At 48.1% G+C, this 11,087-nt stretch overlaps 2 protein-coding genes across 5 annotated transcripts; one reads left to right on the forward strand and one right to left on the reverse strand.

Moving 5' to 3' along the window:
- Positions 1-131: 131 nt before the first annotated feature.
- Positions 132-7,323, reverse strand: SLC37A4 (solute carrier family 37 member 4). Of its 4 annotated transcripts, XM_081065096.1 has the most exons (10): positions 7,266-7,323; positions 5,695-7,021; positions 4,614-4,846; positions 3,854-4,097; positions 3,198-3,356; positions 2,876-2,961; positions 2,252-2,365; positions 1,977-2,042; positions 1,505-1,643; positions 134-1,385 (listed from the first exon to the last, which is right to left on the reverse strand). In XM_081065096.1, the coding sequence occupies exons 2-10, from the start codon at positions 5,840-5,842 to the stop codon at positions 1,219-1,221; spliced, it is 1,356 nt and encodes a 451-aa protein (XP_080921222.1). In that variant the 5' UTR covers positions 5,843-7,021; positions 7,266-7,323; the 3' UTR covers positions 134-1,218. The 4 variants fall into 4 exon arrangements, with proteins under 4 accessions (XP_080921223.1, XP_080921222.1, XP_080921224.1 ...); XM_081065098.1 differs by lacking the exon at positions 7,266-7,323 and having other exon boundaries at positions 3,854-3,995; positions 5,695-6,162; XM_081065097.1 differs by lacking the exons at positions 1,977-2,042; positions 7,266-7,323 and having other exon boundaries at positions 132-1,385; positions 5,695-6,819.
- A 603-nt stretch (positions 7,324-7,926) lies between these two features.
- LOC308503476 (uncharacterized protein) lies at positions 7,927-9,683 on the forward strand (the record flags this gene model as incomplete). The annotated part of the gene is made up of 2 exons (XM_081062751.1): positions 7,927-7,932; positions 9,387-9,683. 2 exons carry the CDS (start codon positions 7,927-7,929, stop codon positions 9,681-9,683), a joined length of 303 nt encoding a protein of 100 aa, XP_080918877.1.
- Positions 9,684-11,087: the final 1,404 nt, after the last annotated feature.

Below are 11,087 nucleotides of genomic sequence, written 5' to 3' on the forward strand. Positions count from 1 at the left end.
ATTCTAGTAGAAAACAAATGTATTCATGAAATGAACATGGGACCTTGAATCAGGAGCCTTGAATCTAGTTCAGAATTGCTACTGATTTCCTAGAGTGGTGGTGGTGGTGATGATGACAATGGACCATTTATCAAGTTTACAGCCAGGCTTTACTGCTTTATCTCACTTAATCCTCATCCAAACTTCAGGGGGTACATTCTGTTACAGACGAGATTTAGCAACGTGATTCTGTGCCTCCAAGTCTCAAAGCTAATCACAGTCTGCGTTGGAACCCAGGCTTTTTGACTACACTATTAGCCACTGTTATACTGCCTCACTCCATCAAGTTACTTAATCTGCCTGAAATCCAAAAACTTCGTCACTGAGATTATGCAAGTGCTTTGCAAAACGGAAACAGGATGCAGCTGCAAACCCGGGATGACGTTACTTGCCGCATTCTCTATCCTTTGGTAACCATTCCTGGCCCCTCTCCAGGGATGCATCTCTCCATTATACAGTGTTAAGTTGAAGGCAGAGGAGACCGTGAACTTAAAGCAGTCCACATTAGCTTCACATTCCAGGAAATGAAGTCTCTCCCTTTGGGGGGGGAAAGCGGGCACGGAGAAAGTATTTTCCAAAGAAAGCTGTTTCCGCCTGATACTACCCCTTTTGAAAAAAATGACTCACTGACAGACTTGAGTATCAAATCTAGTTTTAATCTTCTATAACAAGTCTTCCCACCCTCCCACCCATACCCCCCCCCCGTTTTACCCAGGGTTATGATAAGAGTGTTCCTCTCTTCACTTGGAGCCTGAGTTATTGGCAGTAGCAGTTTCCCCCTGCGGAAAGGCCTTAGGATAGAAGGCAGGAGCCATTGGTGCCCTGCAGCTGCAGGAGGAGCCTCATGTCAGGTGGGGAGGTGTGGAAAGGGTTAGGGCAGGGCCCAGGAGAGAAGAAAGGTATAGGAGATTCCTTGACTGCAGGGGTTTCCTGCTTGTAGGCAGAAAATAGGAGCTAATGGAGTCTAAGAACAAAGATTGTCTTTTAAATAGAGCATAGAATGGGGAGCTGGGACCTCATTAGCCACTAATAAATTCTGTACCACCTGGGCTAGGGAAAAGGAGCAGAAAAGGGAAGTCACAGGTTCAGTGCTAGGCAGCTTAGCCCCCTCCCTCTTCCCACCCCGTGCAGGTGAAAGGTCACAGGTGAGAGAAGATGCTCTGGAACCTGCACTTTTCTTCACTCAGCCTTCTTGGGCAATCGGCCCATCTTGGTGCGGATGTTTCGTAGGAGGAAGAAGGCAGCTGTACTGGCTGCACAGATCACTTCAGCCACCCAGAAGGCTGTGCTCCAGCTGTAGTGCTTGGCGATGGTGCTGAAGGGCAACCCAGCCAGAAAGCCGCCCACTGCCAGGGAGAAGGGGAAGAGCCCAAGTCATTTGTGAAGCTAGAGCCAGTGGGGCCTTTCCCAGCCTCTACCTGTTCTATGTGGAGGCTAGGCAGGGACTCCAGAGGGTACCACTTACCATTGGCCATGAGTCCCACAATGGCATGGGAAGTGCCACACAAGTTGGGAGGGGCACTCTCGTTGGCTATAACTCCGAACAAGGCAATGGGACCATAACAGGAGAAACCAAACACAGCTCCCAACAACAGGATCCAGAGCTACAAGAGCAGGCAGGATAGTATTTAGAGTCTGAGAAAGCCTACCTACCTACCCCTGCCAGAAAGGAATGCTTGGTCCCCAGGAACCAATACTGGTAAGGAGACAGTGACCTCCCTCATCCCACGTCCCAGTACAATTCATAGTGCATGGCTGGAGGAGTGGATGCCACACAGCCAACCCAGGGGCCTGTGTGGGTAGGTGAAGACGGTACAGAAACCATCCTCCAAGGTAGATGCTTTCTCTTCTCAGAATGTATGCAAGCTCGATTAGAAAGGGCCAAGGCAGAGTGGGTAGGACAAAGGTGAGAGAAACCAGAGATAAAGATAAGGCACCTCATGTTCCTTAAAGCCTGTGAGCTCAGCGAGAGGGTGAAGGGCTGGAGTCCAGAAAGTAAAATCCTAGAGGACCATCGGGAAGAGAAGAAAACCAGGCCCGAAGTTGAGGGTCACCAAAGTACAAAAGAGCAACTGAGGTACAAACAACTGAAAAGGGAAATCTGAGAGGCAAAGGAAGGTCTGGGCCAGACTGGAGCCAGGGAGAAGACTGAGTCAGTGACCCTTGCTTTCTCATCCTTATGCCTTCCCTAGGCCGGGCCCTCCTTATTTACCTTGGGGGAGTCACTAGTCACAGTTACTCGGAAGAGGTACATTGACACTGTCATACCAGCCATCATGAACAGCAACAGACCATGGCGAGGGTTCCCATAGATGGACAGCCCTGCCTGTGGAGATAGTGCCAGCAATGTCAGGCCCTAAGAGCAGCAGAGAACCCCCACCCACGGACTCTGACACAGCAGGCCTCTGTCGACAGGTCTTTGGCAATCCCACCACAGTTCTTGGCGCAGGCAGCTCTGGGAGGCCCTGGGATCTGCTCATTATGTTCTGAGGCCAAACTCCACAATATCCCTTCCTCCACTCGGGGCAGGCTTGGGACACGTGCTGGCAAGCGGCACCCAGTCCCTTCCCAGCCCCAGTTTTCCTGAGGCTATGGAGAAGCCCACTGCTAGGCTGAGAGAAATTCTGGCTCTCCTTGACATCAATTAAAACCTCCTCCCCGAGAGCCTTGTCTCTACATCCCTAGCAAAGAGTAGCCTGGACTCATTCCCACCTTACCCAGCCCAAACCAGCAGATGCCAACCTGCCTAGGGCTCCCACCTCTCTGGTGCTTGTCCCAGTCATGCTGGGGAGATATAAAGAGATCCTCCTCTGTCCTGTCCCCTCTGCCCACTCACCTTTGCCATGGCCCGGTCTGACAGGTAGCCAGCTGCGATGCTGCCTACAAGGCCCCCAACCTCCAGGGCGCTCATGTAGGAGCTACCTGCAGGGGAAGTGGGGGTGGGAAAAGGGAAAGGAAAGATGTTATACATCGGGGTTATCCCAGATTGGCTTAAACCCAGAGAGGTAAAGGATCCCCGAGGGTGTCTGGCCATAGCTGCCTAAGTAGTGCCTAGCCTTAGGGAAAAAAGGGGATAAAGAGAAGCCGAGCCTGAATTTCCCATCCCCTGCATTGGTTCCTGCTCCCTATGCCCACCCCTGTCCCAACACTCATCTTACCCACAAGGGCTGACTGTCCTTTCTCCTGGATAAGGAAGAACTGGCCCCAGTCAGTACAGCAGGTCTTGACTCCAAACACCACAAGGTAGCCAGTGGAGAGTACCCACAGGTAGGGGGACAGCAGCAGCTCCTGTAAGGTACTCTCCTCCTTCAAGGAGCCTAGGTTAAGAGGAGGCCATGCCTCAGGCTCTGCTTCTGCTGCCCTTTTGCCACTGAGCCCCCACCACTCATTAACCAGCCACAGGAGCAGAGTCCATCACGTAGCCAGGGATCAGCAGGAAGGTACCCGCTCACCCACTGCTCTGCCCTCTCCCCTCCACTGCAAGACTCAAGAAATGAAAGGCACTGAGGACCAGCGCAGATGGACGAAGGCACCCAAGCCATTTAAGCTTAATGCTGTCCAGGATAGGGAAGTCTGGCTCTGTTGTGAGGAAGGACCAGGATATAATATGAATCATGGCATTTGTTGGCTCTGCCATTTGTCTGGCACTTAACTGCCTCTTGGGATGCAGTTTTACCTACTTCCCACCCACTCTTCATTACCATCCATCCCCCTACATCCATTGGCTAGCACAGCGCCAGGCATACATCAGTCCTTAAACTCTGCCGAATGAATGATGAAAGCTGCCAAGTGGTCAGCTTGAGTGGGTGCTCACCCTTCTTGCCCCTGGAGGGGGTGGGGTCCAGGTTTCGGAGTCCAACATCAGCAGGTTCATTGTGGATGAGCAGGAGACAGAGGAAGGAAACAACCACACACAGCGCCCCAGACAGGGCCAGCGTGCTGCGCCAGCTATAACTCTGTGCGAGGATGGTTGCCAGGATAGGGCCCAGCCCTCCAGCCAGGTTCATGCTGGTTGACAGGATGGCCCACCAAGTGCCAAACTGAGATGGCTCAAACCACTGTGGGGCAGAGGGGGACAGAGTAGGTGCCCAGCCTACAGTCCATGTTGAAGGAGGGATCAAGTGGGGCAGACCCAGAAGCTCACATTACAGGGATGGAGAGTGTGCTTCTACTTGGCAAGGCCATTTCCCTCATTTGCCACCTGGTCTCACCATGTTCAGGCTCCTAAAATATCTTGACAGGCAACAGGAGCTGGACTGGAACTCCTGAGGAACCTGCTCTGGGTGGGGGTGGAGGTGCCACTGCTCCCACATGCTCTTCAGGTATCCTCTAGGCCAGGGGTGTCCAAACTGCGGCCCGTGGCCAACTGCGGCCCATCATCCATTGTTAATTGGCCCGCAGCAAATTCCAAAAATATATTTAGTTAAATAAACCAGGTGAGGCAATACATACTTCACCTTGAGTGAGTGGCCGGGCTGTTTGTGTATTTGGCCCTTGGTGAAAAATGTTGAAAAAAGTTTGGACACCCCTGGTCTAGGTGAAACTAAACAGGCTTCTTGGGAGTAGACACTCACCTTCCGCAGCACCTTTCCACATGGGGGCCACCCCAGCCCCTGTGCAAGGCCATTGAGGAACCAGAGAGCAGTGAAGACAGGCACTGTGAAGCTCCAGGAAAAGACTATGTTGACCAGGCCAACCAGGAGCAGCCCAGAAGAAAAGAGCCAGCGAGCGCTCATCTGGTCAGACAGCACCCCACTCACAAACTTGCTGATGGCATAGGCTGCTGACTGGCTGCTGGTGATGAGCCCTGCAGGGAAAAGGAGCAGGGAAGAGGACACCTGGGGGGTTAGAGGCCAGAGCAAAAGCACAGAAGGGGTTAAGGAAGCATGGGGTCAGGTGTGTAGAGGTGCCCAGCAAGGTGAGAGAACTCCTTCCAAGAGGAATGGGAGGAGCCTGTGTTGGAATCCAGACACTTGTTCATGGAGCCCTGCTACTCTTCTTGCCTCACCATCAGCATTAGCCCCCGGCTGACCCATGACTTTTCAGCCTCTTGGAGAGTTCCAGTTACAGCTGTCAGGGGGCAGGAAGGAGGCAGGACAGGCAGCTCCCCTCCCTGGGATTTGCACATGCCTGATTCCTCCCTGACCACAGATGCCAAGCCAGGGCCTCTGGCAGCTCTGTTGCCCCACCTTTGAACATGGGACAAAGGGCTTAGAATTGGAGGCAGGGACCCTATTCCTCCCGAAAGGTAACCTGCTAGGCCAGATGAAATCATTGTGCCAATTCCTCAGTTTCCAATGCTCACAGTGTTAGTGGCCAGCATGCACCCTGCGATCCTAGTTAGCATGCACCCACACAGCTGTGTGCATTCAGAACTCTAAACATACTCAGCATAAACAGTGTGCTGGGGGCACATGTGGATCACAGACATATCAGATAAGCAGTCCTCCTCAGACACGCATGGATCATACTCAGGATCCTTTACCCACATCCACACACAGATCTCAGGGCCTCTTCATCCAGTACATGGAAACTGTCCCCGAGCCTTTGCTGTGCAAACATTCCACACACAATACATGCCTGTACACACCACATCGTCACAAACGCTCATCCTGCTGATCCTGTGTCCCACCACCCTGCTCTTCCAGGGCTCACCCAAGTCATCCTTGTCCAAAGGGATCTCCTCCACCAACGATGGCATGACAAAGGAGAAGGTCTTGCGGTTGAAGTAGTACAGGCTGTAACCTCCGAACATGGCCGAGAAGATCACAACGCGATAATAGCCGTAGCCTCGGGCTGCCATGGTGGAAGCCAGCCAGCCCTACTGGCCCTACTGGCTAGGACACGGAGCCTCTGACCACAGCTCCTGCTTGTGGTCAGATCTCAGTGCCCAGATCTGCTGAGTTAGGCTTTTTCTGCTCCCTCCTCCACCCAGCCTCCCAGGCTCCCTTTATAGCCCCCTTCTGGACAATCATTAAGCCTAGGGAGGTTCCTGAACCCAGTGTCCTGAGGAAGACAAGAAAACAGATTATTGACAGCCAAGCTGTGGGGGCTAAGAGGGGATCCCAGAGGTAGGCAGTGCCTGTGAGCCAGGCCAGCACCCTGTGTCCCCACGATTTCTGCGTTTCCCTGTTCTTCCTTGTTCACCTGTGAAATCAGCTGTGATTAAAAGCTCAACCTAATTACTTTTGTCTGCTTGAGCCCAGGGGACGCAGGGGTGGGATGCGTACAGTAGCCCTTTCTATCCCTGTTCCCTCAGTCACTACCTTCTAATTTATTCAACAAAGGTTTATTGAGGGTTTTACTGGTTACCAGGCACTGCACCAGGTGCTGGGTTAGTTTCTAAACACATACATTCAATCGGACACATATACTCCCAACAACCCCACTTCCAAGTCTTCTAGAGCTGACCTCAAGCCCTGTAACTCCCTGTAACTTTTTATTGATAGCTGCAGAGTTGTAAGCCAGCAGGAACTTCCCGATTCAGTGTAACATCTAAAACCCTACTAGGGGGTTGGGGTTGTAGTAGGGTCACTGAGCTGCCTCTGGTCCCCTTTACCCTGCGATATTAGTGCGGGCTTCCGTCTGGCTGGCTGGGGGCTGCAGGGTGGGTGAACAGACTGCCTGTGAGCGAGAAAACGCACCCATAGACTTCAGGGGGCAGTGCCGAACCGCCCAGGTTCCCAGGATCCGGGCAGCATGCTCCCCCCCGTCCCCCCCCCCCCCCGGCTTTTCCGCTCGGCTGGGAAAGCAACTGGAGCAGAAGACACGCGCCAGCCGAGCAGAAGACGACCACACGTAGTCTCCCGGAGGCACCGCTTCAGGCGCTGAGTGGCTCAGCCCGACAGGGTGGAGCCAGGCGGCAAGAATGGGTAGGAAGGAGAGAGGCGGCGGGCTCTCGGCCTCTGCCCAGCTCCGTGTCCTCAAGCTACCCAGGACACCAGAGTCTCCCTGGGAATGAATCCTGGCCCGGGTGCAGGAGCTGAAGGAGTGCGGAGACACAGAACTGATGCGACATAGAGGAGCAAGCGTGTGTGCTGGTCACTGGCAGTGCCTCGGCAGCCCCCAGACCCAAGAATTGCTCCCCCACCCCGGAAGGGGCAGCCGCAGGAATAGATCCGGGTTGTATCGAAAGTTGGGGCAACCTTTACTGGGGCTCCAGCAAAGGAGCCCCAGGATCTGAGAATCCCCCTCTAGTCCCACTCTCAGGAGATGCCTCCCCCTACCTGAACAGAAGCGGGGGCCGCAATAGGAGTGGGCGGGGCCGGAGGGCGCATGCGCAGTGGGTCGGGCGGGGCCTCCGCCTGAGTTTCCGCGTCTCCCAGAGCGGAGTCCACCCCCTAAGAATTTGATTTACGGAGCGGGTTACACTGCTCGTAGGGCGAAGACAGCGCCCCTTAGGGGCTGGACTCGTGTATTTCCCATCTTCAAAAATTTTTTAGTGAATGCCTCTTCCTACCAATCACTGTCCCCGAGTTTTCACAGTATGGGAAAGGTCTAGTAAAAGAACACAGTATTTTCTGTAAGAAACTAATGCAGTTCTCAATAAGCACAATTTGAACATTTAACCTGTGGTTAGGCTGTTTGGGACAGAGGTAAAACAAAATAAACGTTTAAAGTACCTGGCCCGGAGTAAACCTTAAATTCTAATCCCAGACCCACTGCATTATAAGAGTGTGACCTTGGGTAATCTCCATGAGCTCCTGTTTCTTACCAGATTCACAGGTTCGTTGTCAGGATTCAATACAAGATTTAGATAAGAGTTCAGAAAATTTAGATTAATCACTTTCATAGAACCCGCCGAAGAATTGCTGAAAACATTTTAAGTGCTCCAAAGTTGAGAGCAAAGATCTTTTAGACTGGGAAGGTGGTCAGGGAAGGGAAGAGATGAAGGTGAGATAAAATGGGACAATTTGTGGTTGAACTTCACAATTCAACATGTATCTGCTGAGCCGGAGCCTACAGTGTACTAGGCACTGCATTTTCATGGCCGTAGATCAGAGGACCAGGCGAATGAGTTTCGCTAAAACCAAACCAGACGGAAGAGTTCCTACTTTATCTAATAAACAGCCATTTAAAGTGTCTCTCTCTAATTTATATTTAGAGCAAAATATAAAAAATGCACAAATCTTAAGCGTACAGTTCAATGATTTTTTTAACGTATATATTAATGCCTCTGTAACCAACACCCAGATTAAGTTAACTTTCCTATCATTTTATTTTGGAAATTTTCAAACATATAAAAAAAGTTGCAAGAATACTCCTCACCTCTGGAATGTTAATATTCTGATATGTTTTCCTAATATCTCTGTATACACATAAATACACATTATTTGTTGTTGAACCATTTGAAAGTTAGTTGCAGATGTGAAACTTCACCCCTATGTATTTTGGCCTGTATTGCTCTAAACACGGATATTCTTCTACATGACAATATAATTCTCACACTCAAGAAATGTATTTGTTAATATACAGTTCAAGGTCGTCCCGGTGGCTCAGGCGGTTAGAGCTCCATGCTCCTAACACCGAAGGCTGCAGGTTTGATTCCCACATGGGCCAGTGGGCTCTCAACCACAAGGTTGCCGGTTGGACTCCCACAAGGGATGGTGGGCAGCGCCCCCTGCAACTAGCAATGGCAACTGGACCTGGAGCTGAGCTGCGCCCTCCACAACTAAGATTAAAAGGACAACAACTTGACTTGGAAGGGGTCCTGGAAGTACACACTGTTCCCCAATAAAGTCCTGTTCCCTTTCCCCAATAAAATCTTTAAAAAAATAAAAAATAAAACAGTTTCTACTTCAAGGTGCAAGGTGCTCACAGATTAGTAGGAATCAACTCATGTTGAAATAATAATGGATTTAATATATATATATATATATATATATATATATATACACACACAGTTCATATTTAAATGTCTCCAATTTTTCAAAAGATGTCTTTTAGAGCTTTTTTAAAATCTAGAATCCAATCCAGGATTATACATTGCATAAAGTTATCACAATTCTTTACTCTCTTATAATCCCATTTTAAGATCTTTCATGAGGCATTCTGGAGTGGCGCTGCTTGGGCTGGTGGCTAATTGCAGGATGAGGAGAATGGGGAGTGGTTTAGTATTTCTGATAGGGGTCCCTGAAAGGATGAGTGCTCCCAAGGGGTCCCATCCACACAGAGATGAAGTGTTCAGCTTCCTAGGTAACAATCTTGGATCTAGCAATTGGGAGGCAGCGGATTTAGGGGAAGAAGACAAGAAAAGTAATGAAGAACTAGAGTCTCAATATCAGCAAAGTATGGGTAGTAAATTATCAGGAAGATATTCATGACATTATAGACCTGGCTTCAATGAGGTAGAAGATCATGATGGAGAAGGTTATGTGGTGAGAGGAGGAGAAGAAGAAGGGGAAGGGGAAGGGGAAGGGGAAGGGGAAAGGAGAGGAAAGGGAAGAGGAAGAGGAAGAAGAGGAAGAAATTCACTTGATCTTGAAAGTCCAGATGACTCTGAAAGTGAGTTACAGTCAGCGAAAGAAGAATCTGCTGAAGAACTCCAAGCTACTGAACACCCTGATGAACTGGTAGATCCCCCTCACACAAAAGGTGCCAAAAGCAACTATAAAATGATGTTTGTTAAATCCAGTGGTTTATGACTCCCACTTACTTAGTCTTTGTACTAAAAGCAAGCCTTATTGTTATAATGCACTGTGGAGGACTGCTCATAGAGCACAGATTTTTGTATTATATCTTTTTAAAAGGCCGGTTTAAATAATTACAAAGAATGTTTGCTTTCAGATGCCATGGGTTACACTTTTATGAGTATGACTATAACCATTTTCATAAAGAGTAAGAGTTGTATAAAATAAGAAATAAACACAATATCCAGTTTCCTTTCGTATTTGCATTATCAAATCTCTGATATCATGTTTTCACCCCTTCAAATACAGTTATGGAGGAGACACTATTTTTTGTTTGTGGTAGCTGCTTCATCTTTTTTTGTTCCTTTATATTTTTCTCATAAATTTATCTGATACTGTGATGTGTTCTGAAAAATATTGTTTTATTATACTTTGTTACAGTAGTGCTATTCATTGTGGATATTTCTACTGCCAACAATCTGAATTAATGTTGGCATAAGATTAGGTACTTAGTTTACACTTACTAATTCAGCTCTACTCTTTGGACCGAAGCAACATGGGATGAAATACTTTCATATCTGTTAGAATGGAGTTACAACTGTCATACATTTGAAATATTATGATCCCTAGCAGTCTTTATATAATTTGAATTGCATTGTATGCTAGATTTTTAAAATAAAATTTAGCCAGTTTTTACAGAAGAAATTATTTCTCTGATCATTTGGTTCTATCTATGTAAAACTAGGTTTTTTAACAAAGGTAAAATGTGATCAAATTTGATTTTCTTCCTAAGCCCTAAATAAAGAGAAAGCAGTGTCACATATAAAAAAAAAAAGAAGAGAAAAAATCTTTCATGACTTTCATATCTTTCAAAGAGTCTAGCTCAGTTGTTTTGCAGAATGTCCTTCAATATGGACTTGTCAGATACTTTTTGCAATAGGGATCACGTTAAACAATTGTGACAATAGTACTGCATAGATGATGGTGTGTCCTCAGTGTACCACATCAGGAGGCATGTAATAATTTGGTCATTTAATTAAAATGGTATCCACTTGATTTCAATAGTATAATTGTTCAATAGTTTCAATAGTATAATAGTATCTTTGTTCTTGGCGATCTATGGGACCATACTTTGATACTGTGGAAATATCCTGTCCCAACAATCTTTCACCCAGTGGTTTTAGCATCCATCGATAATTCTTGCCTGAATCATTTATTAATATGGTGGTTGCAAATGAGGATTTTCTAATTCTATTATTCCTTCTATATTTATGAGTTTGTATTCTTCTGTAAAGAGCTTGTCCCCCTTACCCCTCCCCACTTTAAAAAGGTTTGTATCACTGTATTTGATGTATGATAATCTGTACCTACTATTATCTATATTAATGCTCAAATTGTCACACATTTGGCCAGTGGGAG

Source organism: Rhinolophus hipposideros, assembly GCF_964194185.1.
Source record: "Rhinolophus hipposideros genome assembly, chromosome: 10".
Classification (NCBI taxonomy): Eukaryota; Metazoa; Chordata; class Mammalia; order Chiroptera; family Rhinolophidae; genus Rhinolophus; species Rhinolophus hipposideros.